The sequence below is a fragment of the Mercenaria mercenaria genome, chromosome 10 (assembly GCF_021730395.1).
Source record: "Mercenaria mercenaria strain notata chromosome 10, MADL_Memer_1, whole genome shotgun sequence".
Taxonomy (NCBI): Eukaryota; Metazoa; Mollusca; class Bivalvia; order Venerida; family Veneridae; genus Mercenaria; species Mercenaria mercenaria.
In genome coordinates, this window is record NC_069370.1 from 47,565,540 (window position 1) to 47,593,267 (window position 27,728).

At 34.5% G+C, this 27,728-nt stretch overlaps 1 protein-coding gene across 1 annotated transcript; it reads left to right on the forward strand.

Moving 5' to 3' along the window:
- The first annotated feature begins 332 nt into the window (after window positions 1-332).
- LOC123560748 (dolichyl-diphosphooligosaccharide--protein glycosyltransferase subunit STT3B-like) lies at window positions 333-26,733 on the forward strand. Its single transcript, XM_053553009.1, has 17 exons — window positions 333-530; window positions 4,314-4,422; window positions 8,058-8,167; window positions 8,645-8,733; window positions 9,419-9,507; window positions 9,698-9,763; window positions 12,171-12,270; window positions 12,887-12,985; window positions 14,096-14,242; window positions 14,862-15,065; window positions 15,623-15,828; window positions 16,737-16,927; window positions 18,704-18,875; window positions 19,385-19,558; window positions 20,739-20,852; window positions 21,644-21,844; window positions 22,546-26,733. Exons 1-17 carry the CDS (start codon window positions 361-363, stop codon window positions 22,621-22,623), a joined length of 2,319 nt encoding a protein of 772 aa, XP_053408984.1. The 5' UTR covers window positions 333-360; the 3' UTR covers window positions 22,624-26,733.
- Window positions 26,734-27,728: the final 995 nt, after the last annotated feature.

Below are 27,728 nucleotides of genomic sequence, written 5' to 3' on the forward strand. Positions count from 1 at the left end.
CCGTGTAAATCGTACTCACCTGTTTACACTTTGAAACCGGTTATAGCTGCACCACGGAAATGTCCTTATGGATCAAGAGGCAGATATTAGCATAACCTTAGCTAACAGCTAGTTTGTTGATGCTCTTCCGTATGAATGAAACACTTAAACAATTTTGGTCATGTTATATAAAACAAGAATTAGGAAGATTCATATTTTTATTAAAAAAGCGTTATTTATTTCATTTGTTTGATTTCCTCAGGCGAGCGATATTTAGGCGACTTCTCCCTTGTTGTAGGTTCAGAGTAGAGGACTTCCGATTCAGATGCCTGTGGCGAAAGCTGATTGGTTCATTGATCTAAACGTGTGCAAGCCGCAAAGATGGCTGACACCGGTATCAAAACAGATATTAGTTCTTCATTGTTTAATCCTGGAGGATGGAAAAGCTTGATTTCATTTGTAACATTATCTTTAGCATGGCTTGTAGGATTTAGTTCTCGGCTATTTGCAGTCATTCGATTTGAAAGCATTATCCACGAATTTGATCCATGGTAAGAAATTTCGTAATGCATATTTGGTGGGTGGGGAATGGAATAATTATATTTCCATAATTTGCATAAAATATATACATGGATTTTGAATGACAGTGATGTGTAATTGTGGAAATAGATTTGTATAACGTGGTTTTATTATTTCACACTGATGCAAACTGTTTTTGATGTTTATTAGTATCTTCCACAACAACTTGAGCAAGGCCAGCAAATCTCAGCATATGTTCAAAAAAAATGATAAGTGCAAACCTATCACCAAGACACCAAGCAATGCCGAAGCAAAAAAATCAGCTTCAGAGATGTGTGTATGCATTACGGATCTCCAAGCTGATATGAAGCCCATATAGAAACCCAACCAGAAATCTGCAGGGGATTTGCTGTTGGGCGCCAATGGTGACAAAAATAAATTCTGGCACTAAAAATCTTCAGTTGACCAATTTCAGTGGCGCCAACAGACAATACAATGAAAATAATCAGCGATCAAATTGTTCTCACGGACATAAATCTCGTAAACTTTTCAAAGGAAATTGATCCAGGGTAAAGGTCATGCTTGATCATCGATTGTCAAGTTGTGTTGTTTATTTCATCTGTATGACACTTTGAGGTTTGAGTAGATAGTGACATTTTAGGGGTATAATTAACGAAATATCGCTTGTGATGTCGCGGCACAGTAAATTGGTATCTAAATAATTGAAATAAATTATAATAACTATATAGGACTATACGTGTTTGATATGAATGCCTGTAATTATTATTATATCTTAACAATATCGGTATTTTGTCAGGGATTTTTTAAGGCCGATTTGTTGGCCGAATTTCGGCCCCATCCCAATTGCAGAAATTTGCTTATTTTCCCAATTTTGTGGTTTTGCCAAAAAATACCAGTTTTCAGGTTTCCGATTTTGTTTTGATTTTTGTTCCGTATATTTAATCGAGTTAGCGCTGTTCCTGTTTAATTGAATATCCGCTCAGGTACCGATTTGATTAAATCCTGCGAACTGTTCTATGTTCCGTATACATGACCGCGATCACATTTACCCGAACTCGCCGATTTTTACCGGAAATGAAAATTATGTTGAGTGATATTAATAATAAATAGTAAATATTATACAAATAAAGTCATAAAAAAATATGCTGCTGACAACAAAAAGCTGTCAAGCTTTGGCTGAGAAACAGGCAACTGTGATAAAGTCCCAAGACTTGGTAAGATAAGCGAACGCCGATGACGAATTAAAAACATCCTCGGATGAGTCGGATCTAGCCCGTTATAAAACATTGGATATAACACTGCACACAAGTGAAGCTGGTACTTAGTGATGGGCCGATTAGCGGATATAATCGATTGACGGCTAGAAAAGTCCAACCGATTCCGATAATCGATTATGTTTTCTCGGAGTCGATAGCGGGTACGAATCTACACGGGTATAACGACGGTTTCCGAAGGGAAATACGGTGCGTGAGAATTTATGTTTACCTAGAAATATCCGAAATATGGACTACTTGCATATACAACGGATAAAACAGAAGTATGCCGACAATCAAACGTTAGTATTTCGTTTCAGTTATCCAATGAAAATGGATTTAACATCTTACAGTTAGGCACAGCTGATAACATGGCGGTGTCCATAGCGTCAATAAAAGTGGGGCAAAATAAATTAGAGAAACTTTGATAAATTTTCGTGTTTTACAACGGTATGCCCGAGGGAATTTATCTGTTGAAACTGGACACTAATGCCGTCAAATTTCCGTGTCCATGATGTAATTTCAATGGAAAGAACTTTGGTGTTTTTATACAGTTGCATTTGTCGAGTTGTCATGATTTTTTTTCTGCCGAAATTCCGTTTACCCAGTACCGCTGACCAGTGTACATAAAAATAATAATTGAAACAGATTAAACTCTGATTTTTATCTGATCATTTTTTTACCAAGCTTCATGACATTGTTATATGCCATAGCAACAAGTAGTTGGAACATGGTGCTACTCAGTAGTGTCAGGCTATGGTAACCATTGTATGAAAATATTTATATTACCGAAAAATAACTGAATTCATTTAATGATTTTCTACAATCACTATTTTTGTCAGCCAGAGAAAGACTGAAATATCTGTACTTCCTTCCTGTATGCTAGATATGTTACAGATATACCAGTCAACTGTCACAAATGACAGCTACGAGTCTATGATACATGTACACCAGATTGCAATTTATTGTTGTTTTCCTGTCTGCAACTAATTAGTCATTACTAAACAAGTTTCTGTTTACCAGGAACCAGCTTTAAAACATCTGATTAATGGTAGTTCTTTATTTTTCAAAAGAGCATATGAATTTTAAGTAAAACAGTCACTTTAAAGGCATGACTATCTGAATAAACAGGTATAAAAGTAAATAACATTCAACCGATTATTTTTCCGATACATCACATCGGTTTGCTAACCGCTTCCAACCGATAATCGGTTGGAGTTTTCCAGCCGATGTCCCATCACTACTGGTACTGATCACCTAAATCTGAATGTTTTACTGACCCTTCTTTGTCTTGAGTTTTTTGTGACTTTTATTGTGCAATTTAGTTGACACTTTCAAGAGACAAAAAACATCAGAAAAATTTACTTGTATTTGTTATATGACATACAGTGCTGATATAAATATCATATAATGGTAAAACTTATTTTTGAAATCTCCCAATTGAATGGGCCCCGGGCCCCAGGTTTGAAATGGTGAAAAACTCCCTTTCACATCTCACAGACTATTGGCTCCAATTTTCGAGCCAGTGGAGAAACCATTATCTGATTTGCGAATTTGTTTGCGCAAAGTAAAATTGATCCAGAGAAATCCCTGATCTATCCCACTATAATTTCATCAAATGAAATACTGTGGACTCATGTTTTACTCAAAAACTGACATAAAATAAACCATTTAACACAATCCATGAATCTGAAGATGAGTTATACACACATGGTAACAGGTACTTACCTGGGAAAATATTTTGTCCACCATAGCAGTTTTGAAATTTGAAGTGATCAAGGTACTGTACTCCTCGTTTTGAAAACAAACTGGCAGTATAAATCGTTATTTATTGACCTTTTTGTAAAGTTAAACCTTCAAAGGTATGTTTTCATGAACGCTTTTGAAAATGCTTATATTTATAATTCAGATAAATTCATAAAAATCTAAAATGTTGATCTTCTTATTCAAAAATAACCATGTGTTAGGAACTTCACGTGACATCATCAGTTTCTCATTAGAGTCAGTGTGCATATGTTGCGGTTTGACACTGGTTAGGTAACCAGAATGGGATTAGGCCATAACTTTATGGCTGCTACCATCACAAATTCACAAAATAGAAATCACGTCAGTTAAGTTATGGTTGCCAGAACTAACAAAACTAGTATTCCCTCTCCCATTTTAAAGTTTCTTGCACAGATGCATACCTGCACGCAATATTCTATAACAGATTCATTATCTATTATACGGAAAGACAGACTTGTTTTAGACAATGTCAATCAGGAGATATGATAAGCTAATACTGTTACCAGATACGACAATGGCTGTCTGAAAGTCACTTCATCTGCAACATTTGCTTAATTATTACAACACTCGATGCCCACAAAATCAGGAAGTTTTTCATCAAAAGCTGATAAACCTTTTGGTATGTTTTTTGTAACTTGAGTATAGATGTTTTTACCATAGTGTGACTTTTACAGTATACCTGGATTTACCCCAGTAAGTTGGAACGCTAATTGATACATGTTTGGAGTTAAGATTGTCTTCTTGTCTCTTCAACAGGTTCAACTATAGATCAACGCATTACATGGTAAATCATGGGTTCTACAACTTCCTCAACTGGTTTGATGAAAGAGCCTGGTACCCACTTGGCAGAATTGTTGGAGGAACGGTATGTCAAAAGAATAGATTTTATACAATTGTTGTTGAAAAATTTAACTAAACTGTATAATATTTTTAATGTTAAACTTGTGATTTGTCATTCATTTGACTTTGTTTGCTAGCTTGACATTCACCAAAACTTGAATATACATTCAGTTTCTTATTAAATGTTGTTAATTGTAAATGATTAATTCAGGGTCAGTAGAAAGAATAAGAACTGAATGAATTTGCAAAGTTAAATTTGTCGAGAGGAAATATTAACTGTTTGTTAGCTCGACTATTCAAAGAATAGGGGAGATATCCTACTCGTCCCGGTGTCGGCATTAGAGTTTAATGTTAAATGTTAAAGTTTGCGTACCACCCCAAATATTTTCAAAGTCCATTGAGATAATGCTTTCATATTTTGCATACTTGTTTACCATCATGACCCCAGTCTGTAAAAAGGAGGAGGCAACTCTATCAAGCATTTTGACTGAATTATGGCCCCTTTTTGACTTAGAATAAATGTTAAAGTTTGCGTACCACCCCAAATATTTTCAAAATCCATTGAGTAATTGCTTTCATATTTTGCATACTTGTTTACCATCACGACCCCAGTCTGTAAAAAGGAGGAGGCAACTCTATCAAGCATTTTGACTGAATTATGGCCCCTTTTCGACTTACAATATGCTTATTGTAATGTTAAAGTTTTACTAATTGCTTATATTATACTGTCAAGCACTGAGAATAGTCGTGCGCGCTGTCCACTGGCAGCTCTTGTTATATTATTTGGCGTTAAAATCCCTTTTAATATGATCATGTTGTTTAAGCATTAATACATAACTATTTTGCTCTATTCATCCTGTTCATGGGCAGTTATGATATTTTAATTCAGTTTTCAAATGTGTACAAAAACTAGAAAGAAAATTAGAAGCAATTAAAATTGAATTGTATATATATATAAATATGTATGTTACTGTTCCCCCCTTTGGCCTAATTGTGACAGGTAATGACCTGCTGGTGGTTATAATGACATTTGAAGATTTTGAGATTCACTCTTTGACCTGTATGAGCAGTGACCTTAGGCAAGCAAGTTTAAACAACTGTTAAATTTCCTTAATGTAAGAGGAAGTTGTTGTTTGCTTAATAAAAAAAGTCACATGTATTTATATTGATCAGATGCTTTGTCAGAACAATCAGTTATGTGAACAAAAATAACTCGTTTTTAGCTCGACTATTCATAGAATAGTAGAGCTATTGGACTCGCCCATGCGTCGGCGTCCGTGTCCGCATCGGCGTCCGCGTCCCGATTTGGTTAAGTTTTTGTATGTAAGCTGGTATCTCAGCAACCACTTGTGGGAATGGATTGAAACTTCACACACTTATTCACTGTGATAAACTGACTTACATTGCACAGGTTCCATAACTCTGTTTTGCTTTTTTACAAAATTATGCCCCTTTTTTGACTTAGAAATTTTTGGTTAAGGTTTTGTATGTAAGCTGGTATCTCAGTAACCACTTGTGGGAATGGATTGAAACTTCACACACTTATTTACTGTGATAATCTGACTTACATTGCACAGGTTCCATAACTCTATTTTGCCTTTTCACAAAATTATGCCCCTTTTTCAACATAGAAATTTTTGGTTAAGTTTTTGTATGTAAGCTGGTATCTCAGTATCCACTAATGGGAAAGGATTGAAACTTCACACACTAGTTCACTGTCATGATATGACATGCAGTGCAAAGGGTCAATAACTCAACTTTGCATTTTACAAAATTATGCCCCTTTTTCAACTTAGGAGTTTTTGGGTTAAATTCTTATATGTAAGCTGGTATCAGTACCCACTAATGGGAATGGATTGAAACTTCATACACTTGTCCACTGTCATGAGCTGATAAGCACTATGCAGGTTCCATAACCCTATTTTACTTTTTTACTAAATTATGCCCCTTTTTCGACTTTCTTATTCATTCAAGCGACAAGGCTGTTAAATAGTCGAGCGTTGCTGTCCTCCGACAGCTCTTGTTGTATAAATAGTGAAAAAACATATTTTGATGAAAATTACATTGCCATTGATATATCATATTTCTATATAGAGGTAGTTTCAATATTGAATTTATTGAACAAGTTAAATAAAATTATAGTAATAATTATGCTAACAACTGTTTAAAATAATACTGTTCTATTCAACAAGTTCATGAATATGATACTGAAACTACACAAATTAGATATTCTGTTCATCAGTTAACTCAGTAACAAAAGTTACAAAACAGCTTAGAGGAAAACAAGTATCCTTCCTTATCTTTGTTCTCTCTAACTCTATAAACTGTGTTAAACATTGAAGAGGTTGAGAGTAATTTGACTTCTTTATAACATCTTGAGCTTAACACAGCTTCGATATCATTGTATGAATGATGAATAGTAAAACTTGAAGTTACATGTTTAGCTTTCCCTCATGTATAAACTTGATCACCTGAAGTTACCATATTTGCTTTCTCATGTTCATAAAATAATCACCAGAAGTTACCTGTTTTTAGCTCACCTGTCACAAAGTCACAAGGTGAGCCTTTGTGATCGTGTGGCGTCAGTTGTCCGTGCGTGCATTCGTCTGTCCGTCCGTAAACTTTCGCTTGTGACCACTCTAGAGGTCACATTTTTCATGGGATCTTTATGAAAGTTGGTCAGAATGTTTATCTTGATGATATCTAGGTCAAGTTCGAAACTGGGTCAACTGCGATCAAAACTAGGTCAGTAGGTCTAAAAATAGAAAAACCTTTTGACCTCTCTAGAGGCCATACTTTTCAATGGATCTTCATGAAAATTGGTCAGAATGTTCACCTTGATGATATCTCGGTCAGGTTCGAAACTGGGTCACTTGTCCTCAAAAACTAGGTCAGTAGGTCAAATAATAAAAAGCATTGTGACCTCTCTAGAGGCCATATTTTTCATGGGATCTGTATTAAAGTTAATCTGAATATTAATCTTGATGATATCTAGGTCAAGTTTGAAACTGGGTCAACTGCAGTCAAAAACTAGGTCAGTAGGTCTAAAAATAGAAAAACCTTTTGACCTCTCTAGAGGCCATATTTTTCAATGGATCTTCATGAAAATTGGTCTGAATATTCACCTTGATGATACCTAGATAAATTTCGAAACTGGGTCATGTGCGGTCAAAAACTAGGCCAGTAGGTATAAAAATAGAAAAACCTTGTGACCTCTCTAGAGGCCATACTTTTCATGAGATCTTCATGAAAATTGGTGAGAATGTTCAGCTTGATGATATCTAGGTCAAGTTCAAAACTGGATCACATGCCTTTTAAAACTAGGTCATTAGGTCAAATAATAGAAAAACCTTGTGACCTCTCTACATATTTTTCAATGGATCTTCATGAAATTTGGTCAGAATTTTTATCTTGATGATATCTAGGTCAAGTTCAAAACTGGGTCAAATAATAAAAAATAATGTCATACTAAGTTCAAAACTGGGTCATGTGGGGACAGGTGAGCGATTCAGGGCCATCATGGTCCTCTTGTCTTATAAACTTGATCATGTGGAGTTACCTGTTTTGCATTCTCACATATATAACTTTATCCCCTGAAGTTAACTATTTAGCTTTCATATAGTTTGATAAAATCTCAAAACAAGAAATGTGTACTTTCAGGTGTATCCCGGGTTGATGGTCACTTCTGGCTCCATTCACTGGTTGCTTCATATGTTGAATATACCAGTACATATCCGTGATATATGTGTGTTCCTTGCACCAATATTCAGGTAGGGAAACGGTACAAGTTCCACTAGTTGAATGTTTATAATTATCATATTTTTGGTATAAGGCCATTACCAGACATTTAGAAATACCAGTTGATATGTTTTCATATGTTGTTAACATTTTGAGAATTTTGTCAGACAGCTACTTTAACATGTGTACACAGTTTGACATCCATTCTTACAAATCGCTAAAGATTGTATTTCCATCTGCAGATTATGTCTGGAAATAGTGGTGCCAGTGCTTTCAGATATTTAATTTTCAGCCTTTTTGAGCTTTATCAAGAAACTTCTGGCTAAATCTATTGAATGTCAGACATTTCCAAGATAGTCTGAAGTTCAGACTGCAACCTTAATTGAATGCAAACCTGAAAATGATAATTGCCAATTATAGCAAATCTTCCTACTTAATTATCAGACAGGGTGCTTATCATGTCCTTATATTTTATATTCAGCTATTCATGCTAATGTTTTATATTACAGTGGGATGACAGCCGTGTCTGTGTATTTGTTTACCAGGGAGATCTGGTCAGCAGGAGCTGGACTCTTTGCAGCATGTTTCATAGCAATTGGTTCGTATTTTATCTAATTTTGCTTCCCTGTTGAAACTTTTGCATGAAAATGGAAATTTCTGACAGTATTTTGTTACAAATGTGGGATATTGTGTAAGTTTTTATCTGATTGGAAGATTTTGTGTCTGAAATGGTAGTTTTCTGGGAAATAAAAAGTTAAAGTAGAATCCTATGTTATACTGTCATTGTAACTATAACCAGAGTATCAGGTATGACATGGCCTAATTACATTTTGAAAATTGGACAAGTAGGTACTAATATAAAAAAAAATGACACAAATATACATGTATCTGATAATCTCTAAAAGTTTTCATGAAGTATAATAGCAAAAGAGTAAAAGAATCTAAAACATAATAAAGCTGCTGGAATTTGAAAAAAAAAAAGAAATTACTTTATATGATTAGTAATATGTTATTACTGCTGACATAAAACAATTCTTGTGGAGTACTGAAATGTTTGTTGAGAAAAATGATATATATGTATCTACAAAATGTATATATTCAGATTTCTTTTGCCTTCTGGACTTGTTACATAATCATTGATTAAGTAACCTATTACTACCAGAAGTAAATCACTGTGAAACTGAAACTTTAATGAGAAGGCTCCACCAAAGGTTGGGGTTCTAGGACTGATGAGTAACTATTGATCTAAAATATTGTAAATCTGTAATTGCTTATACTTGCAGTGCCAGGATATATATCACGGTCGGTGGCAGGCAGCTATGATAACGAAGGCATTGCAATTTTTGCTCTCATGTTCACATACTTTTTGTGGGTAAGTAACCATATGTAGCTTACTGTTCCTAGCTAATCATTAACTAAATGAAATATTTCAATGCACAGCTATATTAAATTTAATTTTTGTGTCAAAAATTAAAGGGATACCCAGGTATTTCAACATTTCTTGACCATGTTTTCAGCATCCTAATGAAAATGGCATTACCTTTGTTTTTTTTTATTTTCAGATAAAATCTGTGAAGACTGGGTCACTATTTTGGGCAGTATTTACAGCTTTGTCTTACTTCTATATGGTAATGCATGATTCTTATTTTTACCCCAAAGATGGAGGGATATCATTTTGGCGTCCATCTGTCCTGTCTAGGTCCATATCTCAGACATTGTTTGAAGGATTTCATTAAAACATGATAAAAATGATAACAGCTGGAAGGAAAATCCGCACAGCAAGTTTCATTCAGATTGCCTAAGAAAGAAAAGATCTGTAGTGTTTTATCTTTTTTTTTTTCCTGTCCATCCAGAGCCATATGTATGAGACTGTTAGGAGAAAAAAGAAATAACTGCTATAAGGAAATGTTGCCATACAAGTTTCAGCCAGATTGCTCGAGTTATGGCTCTTTGTAATTATACTTATATTCCATCTTTTCCTGCATCCGTAGTCATATTCATTATGATGTGGTTTAGAGTATTTCAATAAAAAGGGTAAAATGTTACTTTTGTCTGTCCATATTATTATGCCCCCCTTCGAAGAAGGAGGGGTATATTGTTTTGCAGATGTCGGTCGGTCGGTCAGAATGTAGACCAATCCGTTTCCGGATGATAACTCAAGAACGCTTGGGCCTGGGATCATGAAAGTTGATAGGGAGGTTGGTCATCACCAGCAGATGACCCCTATTGATTTTGAGGTCTGTATGTCAAAGGTCAAGGTCACAGTGACCCTGAATAGTAAAACGGTTTCCGGATGATAACTCAGGAACACTTGGGCCCAGGATCATGAAAGTTGATAGGGAGGATGGTAATGACCAGCAGATGACCCCTATTGATTTTGAGGTCAGTATGTTAAAGGTCAAGGTCACAGTGACCCTGAACAGTAAAACGGTTTCCGGATGATAACTCAAGAACACTTAGGCCTAGAGTCACGAAAGTTGATAGGGAGGTTGGTCATGACCAGCAGATGACCCCTATTGATTTTGAGGTCAGTATGTCAAAGGTCAAGGTCACAGTGACCAGGAACAGTAAAATGGTTTCCAGGCAATAACTCTAGAACGCTTGGGCCTAGTGTCAGGAAAATTGATAGTTAGGTTGGCTATGACCCCTATTGATTTTGAGGTCAATAGGTCAAAGGTCAAGGTCACATTGGCCAGGAACAGTTAGAACGGTTTCTGATCTTCTTGTCCAAAACCATAGGGCCTAGGGCTTTGATATTTGGTATTTAGCAAAATCTAGTGGTCCTCTACCAAGATTGTTCAGATTATTTCCCTGGGGTCAAATATGGCCCGGCCCCGGGGGTCTCATGGTTTATATAGACTTATATAGGAAAAAACTTTGAAAAACCTCTTGTCCAAAACCACAGGGCCTAGGGCTTTGATATTTTATATATGACATCATCTAGTGGTCCTCTACTAAGATTGTTCAAATTATTCCCCTAGGGTCAAATATGGCTCTGCCCTGGGGGTCACATGGTTTACATAGACTTGTATAGGGAAAAACTTCGAAAATCTTGTCCAAACCACAAAGACTATGGCTTTGATATTTAGTAGTGGTCATATGATTCATATACACTTATATAGGGAAAAACTTAGAACCTTCATGTCTATAACTTACATAATTCAAATTTGGACCACATGTATAGTTTTGAGTGGCAAGATGAACCTTGACATGAGTTGACCTTGATCTTGACCTAGTGACCTACTTTCACATTTCTGTAGCTACAGCCTTCAAATTTGGACCACATGCATAGGTTTGTGTACCGAAAAAAACTTTGACCTTGTTATTGACCTAGTGACCTACTTTCACATTTTTGAAGGTACAGGCTTCAAATTTGGACCACATGCATAGTTTTTTGTTTCAAAATAAAATTTGACCTTGATCTGACCTAGTGGCCTACTTTCACATTACTGAATGCAACAAGGGGGGCATTTCGTGTTCGACGAGCTCTTGTTATAAATAATGTTTGACTTAGATTCGTCAAACATCCTAGAATTGTTAGTTAGCATTTTAAGTTGTGCATCTGAGATTTTGTTTAAGGATTTCACCTGGGAAGAGTCATGGCCCTTGACATGGTCTAAAATATGCATAAAGGGTTTAAAAATATGTACTGCATATATCTCAAAAAGTATTTGACATAAAGCTATGAAACATTATAGGACTATTGTTCAGCATGTGAATTTATGCAGCTAAGGTTTTGTTTGGGATTTCGCCCTGCAAGACCAGAGTTATGAAAATGAAAAGGAAAGTTGTTGAACATGTGAAGTTGTGCACCTGGGGTTCTTAATGATGTTTTGTAGTATCATTACCCACAACATCAAGGTAATATGATAGTGTACATAATCTTGCACTGTCAACAAATAACATATGGTGATCTTACAGTGACAGTACGTGAGAATACATATCTAGTTTGCTGTTTGATTTTTTTTTTTTTTTTTTTTTTTTTTTTTTTGGTAAAACCTGATCCCTGTCTGACATTGAAGTTATATATTGTAGGTATCAGCATGGGGAGGATATGTATTCATTATCAACTTGATACCACTTCATGTGTTTGTGCTCATTCTCATGGGAAGATATTCAAGACGTATTTATATAGGTATCTTATTCTACATTTTCTTTTTAAAACGGCTTGCCGCCAGAAATGTCTGAAACACTTACATTTGTTAGTAATAACAAGTAAAAAGGGAAAAACGTGATTCAGTTATTAGATTAGTAAACGCAACTTTTTCGTCATCTGTAAAATTTGACTGTGCAAGTCGAGTAAAATCTTGATAAAAAAAGTGTGAAGAATCACTCTGCACAGCGAAATCATGATGTAAAATACGAAAAATAGAACAATCCTGTTTGTCATTGAGTAAAATCATTGATGTGAAATGTGAAGAATCACCCTGTCCAGATAGTTTTGGCATAAAGTCATGACATAGAAAGTGAAGAATAGGTCTGCCCTGCTAGTTGTGTAGAATCATGTTGTAGAATTTGAAGAATAGCATTGTTCTCTAATCATTTTACAAAATTGTGATGTAGAATGTGAAAAGTATCTCTAATCCACTACTTTCTTTTTGAGTAAACTCATGAACAATGTGAAGGATAGTTCTTCCCTGCAAGCCTCTGTGTAAAATCATGATATAAAATGTAAAGAACAGGTTTATCCTGCTAGACATTGTGTAATTCTATGGACATAATGTTTTAATGAAAATACTTGTATTTTTCAGCATACAACTCATTTTTTATCATCGGCTTGATCCTTTCCATGCAAGTTCCATTCGTAGGGTTCAACCCAATCTCCACTAGTGAACATATGGCTTCAGCAGGTCAGTAAATTAGTAGTTAGATGAAAAATACTTGATATTACAGAGCCTCACAACATACACTTTATATCTGTACAAGTCGAAAGTAGAAGTCTGGCTTAGAATATCTCATTCAGTGATGTCATTTTGAGATCATTTTAACTGTATGTATTGACAGCTTTCATGCTCATTTGTTGCAAAAAAGGTAATAAACAAACACTAGTCGTATCATTTAACTGTAGCTGTTAAGAAATCATTAACTTAGAGCTTATCATGATATGCTCCACAGTGGCTTCCGTGGCCTTGTGATTATGGTCGCTGACTTTGAATTACTTACCCCTCACTGGTGTAGGTTCAAGTCTCACTCGAGGTGTTGAATTCTTCTTGTGGGGAGGTCATGTCGTTCTACCCATGTGCCTGCCTGTGATGAAATAATGCACCATCAAAACTAGAAAGTCGCCATTTGACCTATAATTGTGTCGGTACGACAACAAAACAAGATGCCAAGAAAACAAACAATTATAATTATGTTCCACAGTGAGATGAAGATATTATCTTAATGACTTCTACAGTAATTTGCTGTACTATAAATGGATGTGTTTGATTCATTGCCGTATTGATTACCTCGGTACAATAATAACATTTCATATTATCTTGATGAGATAGATCTGTCTTTGGGGTAATTAAGGAAGAAAGGAGTTCTATAGACTTTTAATAATGGTAATAGTAGACGATAAGATCTGTGAGGTATTTAATGAGAAATACCTAAAAAAGACTCTTATAAATGAAATATTGGATTTGTGTTACTTAGGCAGTAGTACGACTAGACAGTCTGTAACTTCGGGGTTAAGTTTTAAACAGGATCAGAATACATGCTTTGACAATACATTAGTATGTATAGAAATATTAAACTACTTAAATAAGAAAAAAGATTGTAAGCCAAAGCAGAATAACAAATTAAATTTAAAAAAGTATATAATATTACTTTCATTGACATTAATTAAAGCGTGAGATCAGTTTTTCTAGGGTGCAAGGATGATGTAATTGTTTAATGGTTAAATATGACATCGTATTTGTGCACCAAACATTTCCTCACACTACTGTAATCTTTATTTTCTTGTTTGAATATTGCAGGTGTATTTGCTTTGCTGAATGCATATGCGCTGTTGAAGTATGTACAATCTTTCCTGACCAAGTCAGAGTTTAAATTCTTCTTTATTATGTCTGTTGGCCTGGCAGCAGGGCTTATATTCCTGGCAGTTGTAGGATTAACCTGGGCAGGTGAGTTTTCTTATTATTAGCTCTGTTTTTGCTTTGTAATTACATTTTCCCTAAACAATCCTTTTCTGAAATTAGCTTGAGTTGTTTCATTATTTTGTAATTAACTACCTAGACAATAATAGTTTAAAAAAATAGTGCCCCATGTTAAAGAGAAAGAGTAGAATTTATTATATGTATTTCAGTGAACTATCTCAATATTAGAGTGAAATATATCTGGTATTTTCACAGTGAAAAATATCAATTATATTTTTAACTGGTAGGAAACTAAAATGGGTAAATTCAGTCAAAACATGAAATAAACAGAAAATTTGTTTGTTTTAATTGTAAGATTAAAATATCTTTCACTCATGAACACCATATATTACATTTTCACTCGTGGCCATGCCTGTCGTGAAAATATTGGATATGGTGTTCATTTGTGAAAGATATTTCAATCTTACAGTGAAACAAACAAATATCCTCTATCTCTATCTTCTTCTGTGTTAGTAACTTTTTTTTGCACTTTGTTTCTGATGTGAAAGGTTATTCTCTGTGAAATGAGTGGAAAGATTCAGCCCTTAATATGCCTGTTATAACCAAATTCTTTTGTGGTCTTTAGTTTTACTTTTACATATTTCAGGATACATTCACCCATGGAGTGGTAGATTTTACTCTCTCTGGGACACAGGCTATGCCAAGATTCATATACCAATTATTGCTTCTGTGTCAGAACATCAACCAACAACATGGGTCTCATTTTTCTTTGATTTACACATCCTTGTTTGTGCATTCCCGGCTGGGGTGTGGTACTGTATTAAACAAGTGAACGATGAAAGAGTGTTTGGTAAGTAATCAAGGCTTTAATTTAACACAAAAACAGTGAAAATCTGTTTTTCTCTGGGAAAAGACCTGCAAAACAGAAAAAAACTAAGTTTTTTATGACATTGTTGAATAAAGGATTCCCAAATCTAATTTAATAGTAAGAATTGTCTATGAATTTTCTGTAAAGCCAAGCTCACTTTACATAAAATTCCCAAAAACCCCAAAGTCACAAGAAAATGAGCTTAATTCGAAAGTTATCAAGGGGTTTGGAGTGATCCAAATAGAAAATATACAGGTAACAAACATAAATTGCCCTAGTGAGACTGAATATTCAAGCCATTGATCAATTCGATGCATGAGTGAGTGTTATTTCATTGTATATTAAGAGTGTAACAACTTGCTGTTCAAATTGTTCAATAACACCATATTATGCTATGTTTAACAGCCAGGTTTTATCATTTAATCAAGTAACAGATGTTTCAACATTATTGGACAGAAAATAATCTTGAGTTTTGTTACATTGATAAAGCATTACTGATAGATATATACTAATTAAAACCTATTGTCTTCTTTTTTCAGTTGTTTTGTATGCCATATTTTCAAGCTACTTTGCTGGGGTTATGGTTCGTTTGATGTTGACCTTGACTCCTATAGTATGTGTGTGCGCAGCTATTGCTTTCTCTAAAGCATTTGAGATCTACCTCAAAGATGACACTCCTAAAACTGCAAGTAAACCCCTGGATGATTCACAGGAAAACAAGGCAGATAACAAATATTATGACAAGGTGAGAATATTGTAATCAGAAAAGCACCTGTAGTGTAATAAAAATGAGTCTGCTGTATGCATTGTCTCATCATAAAACATCAGTCTGTAAAGAATATAGTGATACATGTTTAGAGAAACAAGGTATTTTATGTTTTATTAGTGGAGACTGCTAAGGAGTAAGTTCAGAACAAATGCTGAGATCATTTTGAGTTTTAGATAATTTTTATGCCCCCGGGCATTTAGCGATTGAACTGTCCGTCCGTTCATATGAACCAGATTTTACTGTTTTGCCCACAGCCCACATTACTGACCCGAATTAGTTCATACTCACATTCAACAATGCTTGTGGCAGGACCTACAAACTGAGCGATGTATAGATGACCTTTAGCCATATATAACCTTCACCTTTAAACCTAAACCTTAAGAAAAAACATTTTATGGACCTACAGCCCGCATTAATGACTCAGTTTAGTTCATACTCGAAACAATACTTGTGGAAAAACCTACAAACTGACCTATATAGCGGTAACCTTGACCTTCATATGATCTTAACCTTTGAACTTAAACCTAAAAAACATTTTCGGTTATACACCTGGGGGCACAATTTTGCATTTTGAAAACGTAGCTCCATGTTTACCTAGAAATTAAGGTCATTGATTTAATCTTTTGCCATCACCTTTGGGTTCATGTACTACACAGATAATCAGTCATGTGAGGGAGTCATTCAGCTGGTTTGGGAATGTTGATGGTTCTGCACGGATGCGTGCCTATGTCTGTTACAGTGCCTGAGAAGCACCTGGGGTCTTCATCACCAGAGCTTGGAATTCAGCATATGACTTCAAAACACATCAATATCAAGAGTATTATAATTATGGCATTTTTAATGGAATTGCCAGTTCTATAATTGCTGTAATTTTGTTGTTACAGGTTGGTAAGACAAAGAAAGACAAGAAAGAGGAGAAACCTAAGGAAAGTGATGCTTTAGGTATCAATATCAAAAGTATTATAGTGATTGCCTTGTTAATGGTGCTCATGTTGTTTGCCGTCCACTGTACCTGGGTCACATCCAGCGCATACTCCAGTCCGAGTATTGTACTGGCTTCTTACAATCATGACGGGTAAGTTTAGTTTTATAGCCTTCAGGTATCTTACTGAACCAATGGGGCTTTCGGGGCCAAGTGGGTAAGGTCACTGACTGAATCAGTTGCCCGCTCGTTTTTGGGGATTCAAAGCCTTGTGGGGTGTAGAATTCCTCAAGTGAGGAAGCCATCCAGCTTGCTTAAGCAACGTCAGTGGTTCTACCTAGGTACCCACCTGTGCATGAATAAATGCTCATTTAGGGCACCTTGGTCTTCTTCCAGCATCAAAAGCTGGAAAGGTCGTTGTATGGCCGAAATTGTTGGTGTGACTCTAAATCCAACTAAGAGAAAACACAAAACTTACTGAGTTGCTGGAAGTATAGAGCTATCTTTGAAATTTTTTGTGTTTGAACATTTTCTTAAAAATTTTGTTTTCAGAGTTCAGAAAAAGTTTATCTCATAATTCTTAACTTATCTTTGTGGATATGATTGATGAGTGTGGAAAAGTTATTGCAAGATGCTGTGGTAACACTAGGTTATGTAATAACTGATACATTGATAGACAGTAGTTAATCCTAAGATTGTACATTATGATAGGAGGGGAAGGAGGACAGGGTAAAACACTGCAAGGGTTATTATACTTTTTAGGTTATAAGTCCTTGGATAATGGCTGGTTTCAAAAAAGTAAATACAGATTCTTTCTTGAACTGGCAACACATTTTTGTTTTTTCAAAAACCTTTTCTCAATATTTTTTTTCTGCAACACACGATTGTTTTCTCTAAGTTTTCTCCTTCAGATTTTTTTGTTTTACTTTGTCACATGCAGCACATTATTTCATTTCATTTAGTTTCACATTACTTTGACTTGGCTGACAAAATATGGTTGGTGAAGGTTTTAAGGTTTCATATGTATAAGTGGAGAATTAATTCTTCAGACAGATTTGTGACATAGTTAGTAATAATAATAATTAATTTTATTTTATTTGAAGAGGATAATATATTTGGCTATAGCCAGTCTAACATTTGGACCTCTTACATAATAACGTAAAAATTGATCCTAAGTATGTAACATAGACAGTGAAGTGGAAGACATGAATTAAAATAACGTATTGTGAACAAATTAATCCTTAGTGACATAAACAGTATGTTGTACAAAAAAAAAAAGAGTTTAAAATCTAGGCAATATCAGACGATGAAATTATGTACAAGTGGTTGAAGAATACGTGTTAGTTGTAATCCGTGCACCAAAAAAGTACAGGAAAGTAATTATATGACACTGGCTGATAAAACAGGTGGCTGTAGTTTCATGGCTGAATTAACCTACAACAATTACTGTGAAATCATTATTATTCGTGGTGGACAAATTTTTTCTATTTATTGGCTGCATCAGTTCATGAAATTAAGTCCCTATTAACAGATAATGTCTTCAAACATTTCAACACCTCAGTCTGATTTCCACATGAAATAGCTGTTTAGGCCAAAACCACAAAACATTATGTCCACAAAAAAAAGATGTAGCAGTGGCATTTTTGATCATCAGGTAAATGTGTATGTTTCTTCGGGTCTACAAAAGAACTACAGAAATCTTCTTTAATTGAATTAAGTTCTGTGATGTGTAACATGCCCTAAGCCAAAATATAAAAAATGTTGCTCACTGGGAAATTGGTGGCATCCCTGAATAATTTTAGACAAATACATACAAATTTGATTATCCTAATGTCTCACCATGACAAAATAACAACACATAAATTTGCTGTATAATATATTGAATTGTGTGAAGAAGATTGTTTAATTTATTGCTGTGTACTGTTACAGGAGCCGGACAATATTAGATGACTTTAGAGAGGCATACTACTGGTTACGACAGAACACCGACGATAAAGCACGAGTGATGTCATGGTGGGATTATGGGTACCAGATTGCTGGCATGGGCAACAAAACAACATTAGTAGATAACAATACATGGAATAACAGTCATATAGCCTTGGTAAGTCATTTAAGTAATAAAATGTCTCCTCAGGCTGGCCGAATTACCACAACAGCGTAACAGCTTCAAATCAGGTCTTAGGTTCAAAAAGTCAGCTACCTGCAGAAAACAGGTAAAACTGGCATTAAAGGAAACAAGTTGGTAGAAAATCAACATTTTGAAGTCTACTTACTGTAAAATCAGTAGTATTTGTGTGAGAATAATTTTCATGCATTTTTGGGTTGTATCAGTCAAAAAAAAAGTAATCCGGAAAGAATAAAAGAAAACTGCTTTATGCCTTCATCTTTTAACTTCGAAGTTCACAAATTTGAGATGCAACAAAAAAGCTATATTGGTCAAAACCATGAATTTAATGTCAGGTAAATCCAATGTTATCACAGTGTTATTATAGATGAGGACACAGTTATGTAATAGTTATAAAATTTGGAATAGGACAATTGTCAAGTGTTTGTAAATTAAATTTATAAGTGTTTGTGATATTTTATTGTGGTATGATTTTGTTTGTTTAGGTTGGTAAAGCCATGTCATCCAATGAGAGTGCAGCCTATGAGATAATGCGTGCATTAGATGTAAACTATGTGTTAGTTATTTTTGGAGGAGTAATTGGATACTCGGGTGATGACATCAACAAATTCCTGTGGATGGTTCGTATTGCTGAAGGGGAGCATCCAAAAGATATTAGAGTAAGTGCAAAAAGGTTTATTTGGTAAGTTTTTTTTTTCTGTGATTTAAGTTTGAGGGAGGGCCACAAACTTCCTATCAGAGGGCAGTGAGTTTTAATTGATGGCTTGCCTCTGTTTTTAGCAACAATTAGTCAAAAAGATGCGGCATCCAAAGTTAGTTTTCCCTGTGTGATATTGTGAGAAGTTGTCAGTTATTTGTACATGTTCATGTTAAAAGATTGTCTGTCTGATTGATGAGCTAGAAGTGCAGTACAGATGAAAGTGGTATCCACTCAATCATTTTATTATTAGCTAAGCTACACAACATTCTGTGTGTTACAATATGTTATTAATCATATCAGTTTGTAATATGCTACTGCCCTGTATCTAACTCCTGAAATTTTCTAAATGTCAACTTTGGCGAAGATTTCATGTCGTGCGCAAGACCCAGAGCCCTAGCGCCATGGTCAAGGTCACAGCGGTCAAAGGTTAACAGGGTATGTTTCGAGTCCGGTCCATAACTCTGCCATTCATCAAGGGATTTTGAAATTGCTTGGCATAAATGTTCCTCATAATGTGACGACTTGTCTTGCGCAAGATCCAGACCCCTAGCTCTAAGGTCAAGGTCACACTTAGAGGTTATAGGTAAAAAATGGTCTGTTTCTTGTCCGGTCCATAACTCTGCCATTGATGAAGGGATTTTGAAAATACTGGCCATAAATGTTCCCTATAATGAGATGAGGTGTCATGCACAAGACCTAGACCCCTAGCTCCAAGGTCAGGGTCAGCCCTTAGAAGTTAAAGGTGTTTCTTGTCTGGTCCATAACTCTGCCATTTATCAAGGGATTTGGTGATATATGACCATTTTGTGTTGATTCGCCATAAAACCCAACTCACTTGAAAACAATTTGACACAAATGTTAACAGTATTGAGAAGGTGTGTCACGCTTATGACCCGGGTCAAGGTCACAAAGTCACGAAATGATGTGTGATATTTTTGCGCATACAACGGTAGCATTCTTGTTAACACTTCAGGGGCATTTGTCACCAATAGTGACAGCTTTTGTTAAAAAGTTAATTGATGTTTAGTGACAAATATTCTTTTTACTATTATTATATGTTTTTCAAGACTTACTCTTAGATGGAACACTTTGTAGTTTGTAGACAGTACTTGAACAGTATTCTTTTTTTATATTTTCAGGAGTCAGATTATTTCACACCACAGGGTGAATTTCGAGTAGACTCCTCGGGATCCAAAACATTATTAAATTGCCTTATGTATAAGCTGTCATACTACAGATTTGGAGAATTACAGGTAAGATTCTTACCTCTACAAGGAATTGAGTTTTGATGCAAACATACACATATTCTGACAAAGATAATGCTTCAAAACTCTTATCAATGGAAAATATCACTATTTGATACACAGAAATATTTTGATTAAAGAACACAAAATTTCCTTCCCATTGTAACTTGATGTTAGCTGGCAACAGATTTGCTTGTCCACCCAAGCTTGGACTCGTAGATAATTGGTAGTGTATGTAAAAAAATGTTGGCAGTATGTGTATTTAAATGTAGATTCTCATTGTTATTAAACTTGTATCATTTTTAGCTCACCTGAGCACAAAGCTCCAGTTCATTGAACATATGGGTCTTTTTGGTTAAAAATAGGTTCTCAGCTATCAGACTTTAAAAATCTTTTTCTCTAGAGCTTCGATATTTGGCATGAGATATAAAGGGTTTGACTCTTTACCATAATTGTGCAAATTATTGCCCTAAGGTCAAAAATGGCCACACCCTGAGTGTGACATGTACTTACTATAGGCTTATATATAAGAAACTTTGAAAATCTTCTCTGAATCAATAATAGCTAAAGCCTTGATATTTGGTGTGTGATTGTAGTGTCTACCTTAATGGTTCAAATTACAGCCCTATGTTCAAAAATGTGTATGACATGTATATAGGCTAACATAGAAGAAACCTAACTCTGTACTTGTACCATTACGTTATACAAATACACTTGAAGCCTTGTTTACAGGTGAGAGCTTTAGGATAAATGACCCTCTTGTTGTACATCTAAATATTCATAATTATATATCATTCCAGCTTGACTTCAGAAGTCCAGCAGGCTATGACAGAACACGTGGAGTAGAAATAGGGAATAAAAACTTTGATTTAACCCATTTAGAAGAAGCCTACACATCAGAGCATTGGCTTGTTCGTATTTATAAAGTTAAAGATTTAGAAAACAGACAGCTGAAAGGCAAGCCAGTAAAGCCTGTTAAGAAATCTAGAAAAAAGAAAAAGGTAAGAAGGTTTATCTAACAAGTAAGGACTGTCTATCATATTTCTTAAATGTTTTGTTTTTCTTGATGGATTTGTTTGAAAGTTTTAACATCATTTGCATTTGCTGTAGATTTCCTTATGTAATGCAGTGTTTTTTACCCCCCTGAAGCATGAATGCGTATTGAACACAGGTCTTCAAATAAGCTATTCTAATAAAGGGAAAGTACTCCCACTAGACTGTTCAGGCTAAAAGCTAAGATTTATAAACACTGGATAATATCAGAAATGTTGCTTAAATAATGATTGATGACCTTTAAGTTCTTATTGTTAGTTGGGGTCTTTTTAATGCAAGGTTGCTTTAATTTCATCCATGAAGAAATTCCTACTGAATCTCTTCGTGTGAAAAATATAAGTAATGTAGTGGATGAGGAGGTGTTAGACCTCCGGGTGTCTTGTGTTCCTTACCTTCTGTGGTTGTTACTTCATAGCCACATTTGACACCATAAGTGCTTTTTTCTACAGAAAGCTTACCCCAGAGTAATTCAAATTGGCTGAAAAATTCCTTTACAATCAAGTGGAATTGAATTAGTATAAACTAGATTTGTCAAACGAAATTTTCAGTTTGATTGAAACAATTTTACTATGCAGACTCCGTGTATAATTGTATAGTGCATGCAGTGATGCTTTCAAGAAATCATTTTCCTATTATGTTTTTATTTCAGACTGGCAAAAAGAAGGCAGGCTCAATTAGGAATAAACCAAAAATTGTGAAAGGGAAGAAACCCAAATCAAAGAAGTAGATCTCTTAGTTAGGTTTAGGTATCTATCACCTGTACAAAGTGCAAATACTGTTACAATGTAAAACATTTCTTTCATGTTATTTTTGGTGGGAAACAATCAGAATTTTCCTTAGCTGTGTTGTTTTAATTATTTAAAAAAAAATCATGATGACAATTTTTTTTAAATTTCTCATTTGACACCTCATTTTTCACCAAAAAAAAATCATAGCCATGCAATCTATTTATCTTGTTATAGAATACATGCCAAGCACAGTGCAAATAATTTGTTTCTCAACAGCTTCAAATTCCAGTTAATGACAAGTGACATTATATTGTTTAATGCAGGACACAAAATGTTTTCAAACACAGTTACTTCGCTGTATCAAGTATACATTAGTTGTGTTACAAACAGAATGATGGGTTTCTATCAGTCCAATCCAGATCAATGCATATGTTCCTTGTATTGACATAATCTGTGTAATTATTAGGACAAACCCTGTCATAAGCCAGTCTTTCTGATATGGGATAGATTATTTGTTGCAGAATTACTGTTAAAAAAGTAAAATCTTACTTCTATGTTTTAAAATTTTTCCCTGATGATCAAAACCAGCAATTTTTCAAAAAGCTTTGTTTTTAACTTTGTTACAAAAGTAGGATTTTTGTTTACTATTTGTTTAAAGAATTGTTGTTTGGTAAAATATGCTCATTTATTAATATTTCATTAATACCTTGATAAAAAGATTAACAGGCCTGAGAGGACTGTCGGCTCTAGATTTTCTTTTCTTTTGTCATTTTTGAAGTGGCATCTATGGGCATTTTCTTTAATATGAATAATACACATTAAATGCTTAAACATTTGTGTAGCATATATCTTAAAAATGTTTCACCTAGAGTCATGAAACCATGAACAGTGACAGAAAGTGGGGACAGCAGTGTCCTATGCACACACATCTAGTTATATCTGTAGAAAGCATTCACATTTTCATAGCAGTCAAAGTTTAAGAGAGTTTAGTTTTTTACTGTAGGGTTTTTTGTGTTCACAGCAAAGGGCATATATGTTAGTCTGGGTAGCTTTTATATTGCTTAAAAATTTCATTAAATTGCAAGTTCGTTACTCATGTTCCACAAAAATAAGTGTAAACATCAGTTAAATCTATAACATTTTGGTAGTTACTCAACATGTCAGGGACCTCAGTCATAGTAATGTAGATCTAGATTTATTATACGGACATGCTAGACCAAACATTAATCGTACCTTCAGCACAATACTATTGTAACTGTTTATAAATATAGTCCCACACACAGTAGTGTGGTCCTGAGGAAATGACCTGTAAGTGGTACAAATGGTTTTATCATGTAGAAGGTTATTGTTTAGTTCAGTGTGAGAATGAATTGAGCCGCATCATGAGAAAACCAACATTGTGCGTCTGCGACCAGCATGGATCGAGACCAGCCTGCGCATCCACGCTGTCTGGTCAAGATCCATGCTGTTCGCTTTCAAAGCCTATTACAATTAGAGAAACCGTTAGCGAACAGCATGGATCCTGACCTGACTGCGTGGATGCGCAGGCTGGTCTGGATCCATGCTGGTCGCAAATGCACTGTGTTGGTTTTCTCATGGCATGGCTCAAATGAACATCCAATGCAAGATTTTCATGAGCAGCACAGCCACAAAGGAAATGTTAAAAGATTGTGTTCAGGAGTGAAAGATATTTTGATCCAACATGTAAAACAAATATATCGTCTTTGCATTTCATTTCTTTTTAATGGTTTTTACCAAATTATACCAGTTTTGTTTGCACAACAAAACATGTATAGGGCAAAGTCCCATGTAAAAGCATGGGGTTACACAATGTTGATACTGGAAAAATGTTAAGGAATTTGTTTTGGTTTCTGTTACATTTTAAATTTGGTGAAGCAGATTTTATTTGTTGTTTTTGTAGGTATTTGTATGCTTCTTTGACTTTATTAAAACATATTTGGAAAATAATTCCAGTTATTTATAAGTAATATTCTTTTGCATTTGATTGTAGTTCCGTAACATGAAAATCCCACTGGAAAATGTGAAATACATATTTAAACATAATGCTCCATTATATTTCAACAAACTTCTGAAAAATGTAAAATATATATAGATACAGATATTTTTTCATAAGAACTGTCGAAACTTGCCTGTTACATGCAGATATTTCAAAATTGTATTTTATGTTGTGTGTCAAAACACGATCTTAACACAGTAATGATTGTCATACTGATATTTCTACGAGCGACAGCTTTGTCGTTGATGGCTTTGAAAACAACAAAGAATTGGATACAAATACCTTGTCAGAGCAAATGTTTCTTTAGACCATACCACATTTCTATGTTCTTTGTATATTTATTTTCGTTTCTGGCAAAAAATATATATGTAAATTATTATCAAGATTGTTGTCATCGTAAAGGTCAGAATTCCATTTATTGTTATGTTTCATTGTACAGTTGTTTCAGAAACAGCATGTTCTTTGAAATCGTTTAATTTTGTAGGTATGAAATTTCGCGGTTTGGGTCAAAATGACTTTTTCTTGGAGATATAAATTTGTGGATTGAAACTTTAGAACATAGACTGAATGGCAATTTTAGTTTGTCGGATTGGATTTTGTGGACTGGCTTGCACAGAATATCCAAGAAACTTTGACCCCCATTTATATCAAAGATTTCTCATTGATCAGAAAAGATTTTTTCTTTTCTTTCTTTTTGATTTATCATCACATTGCTCACAAACAATTTACTACTTTTCAGTAAAGAAAGGTATTCTTATTTTAATTTGTTTCTTTAAAGTGCTATTATTTATTTCATGCAGCACTGTCTCTTATTTTCTTGGACTGGTGGATAGCGGTTGCTGCTGCCTTATACAAATCAAGTGTGAAAGATAGTTTATATTTGATTACAAAATATATTGTTGTTTTAAAAAAATCATTATAATAATAGGTACTCATATACAATCTTGACAACAAAAATGGCTACTAGTTTGTCAAAGATAACTTTAAAAATTGGGACCATCAGTTTATTAGAAATCCAGTGATGTAATTGTTGAAGTGCTATAAATAGAAACTAGTCACACCTACCAAAAACTGACTGGTCGGGATGGGATTGTTATTATGTTTTATTTGTTTCTTGAAAAAGATATGTAATGGCATTTAATGTTATCTAAAACCAAATATAGTGTATTAGGGTTTTTTTTCCTGCTTAAACAAACTTCCAAAGAAGTGTGTGTCGTCATGTCAGAAAGGACCATCATGAAGAATGTTTTTTTTTGATGAGGAAGCTTTTAAAGATCACTAGGCTGTAGTTTTTTACATATTTAGGATAAAATGGATAACGTTTTAGCACCAGATACTAACAATGTTACATATTTCTGGTGCACAGAAATGTTTATTTTTCAGAGATTTGATAAAAAAAATGGTTCCTTTAGACAGGATTATTCATACATAAAATTTTGACCAAATGGTGTTAAGAATAAACACCATATAAAATATTCAAGATTTTAATTTTATTTGTTTATATCTAATTAATCCTACTTTATTTTGTTTACTGGTAGTGTGTTTTCATTTATTTCATTGTTGATGTTGACATTTTATTTCTAACTAATTTATCATTGATTTATCAAATATGTAAAGCTTTTGTTCTTGTTGGAGATCAGTTTACCTGTGTATATGGTTCTATGAAAAGAGTTAGAATTCTTGTGATGTTTAATAGTAACTTGTATATTGTTTTATTTTGTAACAGAATGATGGCAACAGTCGTACTGGAATTTGAATTGGTTAGTTTTTGAAGATATTTTTTACACCTTAACCATACTTTAAATTTGCAGATATCTTAATATTAAGCATTAGTTTTCTAAATATCAAGCCTTTGACTTAGGTGGAATGTATTTTAATAGTTTATTCTGCTTCCAGATAAGTTTAAGATTTCTGTTGGGAATTAGATTTTACAGTAAACATTTTTTGGGATCAGAGAAAGAGTGAATGATTGGGTGAATGCATGTTTATTTCACATTCCGTGTATCTGTGTTATGTATGGTAAACTGTTATTTTTCTGAGAAAAAAATAGAACTATTGCCATCTGTATAATAATAAATGTTGAGATTTATAATACTTTGTTATTTACTTTTTTGTCATTTACTTTATCATCAGACGTGATGTCAGTAGAGACAAGATTTTTAGCTCACCAGAGCACAAAGTGCTCAAAGGTGAGCTTTTGTGATTGCCCTGTGTGCGTTGTTAGTGGTCCGTCATCGTCAACAACTTGACTGTTAATACTCTAGAGGTCACAATTTTGGCCCAATCTTAATGAAACTTGGTCAGAATGTTACATTCAATAAAATCTTGGACGAGTTCGATATTTGGTCATCTGGGATCAAAAACTAGGTCACCAGGTCAGATCAAAGGAAAAGCTTGTTCACACTCTAGAGGCCACATTTTTTCACCCTAACTTTATGAAACTTGGTCAGAATGTTTACCTTGATGACCTCTAGGCCAAGTTTGAATCTGAGTCATGTTGGGTCATAAACTAGGTCACCCGGTCAAATCAAAGGAAAAGCTGGTTAACACTCTAGAGGCCACATTTATGACCCTATCTTCATGAAACTTTGTCAGAATGTTTATTTTGATGATTCCTAGGCCTACTTTGTATATGGGTCATGCCAGGTCAATAACTAGGTCACTAGGCCAGATCAAAGGGAAGTCTTGTTAACATTCTAGAGACTACATTTTAAGTTTGAAACTCGTGAGAATTAGTCAGAATGTTTGCCTTGATGACCTCTAGGTCAAGTTCGAGTCTGGGTCATGTGGGGTCAAAAACTAGGTCACCCATTCAAATTAAAGGAGAAGCTTGTTAACACTCTAGAGGCCACATTTATGACCCTTTCATCATGAAACTTGGTCAGAATGTTTTATCTTGGTGATCTTTAGGCCAAGTTCAAATCTAGGTCATGTTCGCTCAAAAACTAGGTCATTAGGCCAAATCAAAGGAAAATCTTGTTAACACTCTAGAGACCACATTTTAAGTTTGAAACTCATGAGATTTAGTCAGAATGTTAATCTTGATGATTTCTAGTCAAAAATGCACATTTTCACCTTGTGACATTC

Excerpts from the sequence above, each read along its gene's own strand:
- LOC123560748 (XM_053553009.1), top strand. The coding sequence starts at position 361 with ATGGCTGACACCGGTATCAAAACAGATATTAGTTCTTCATTGTTTAAT. Across the intron at positions 16,928-18,703 it reads GCTTCTTACAATCATGACGG|GAGCCGGACAATATTAGATG; the intron begins GTAAGTTTAGTT and ends GTACTGTTACAG. Across the intron at positions 21,845-22,545 it reads AATCTAGAAAAAAGAAAAAG|ACTGGCAAAAAGAAGGCAGG; the intron begins GTAAGAAGGTTT and ends TTTTTATTTCAG.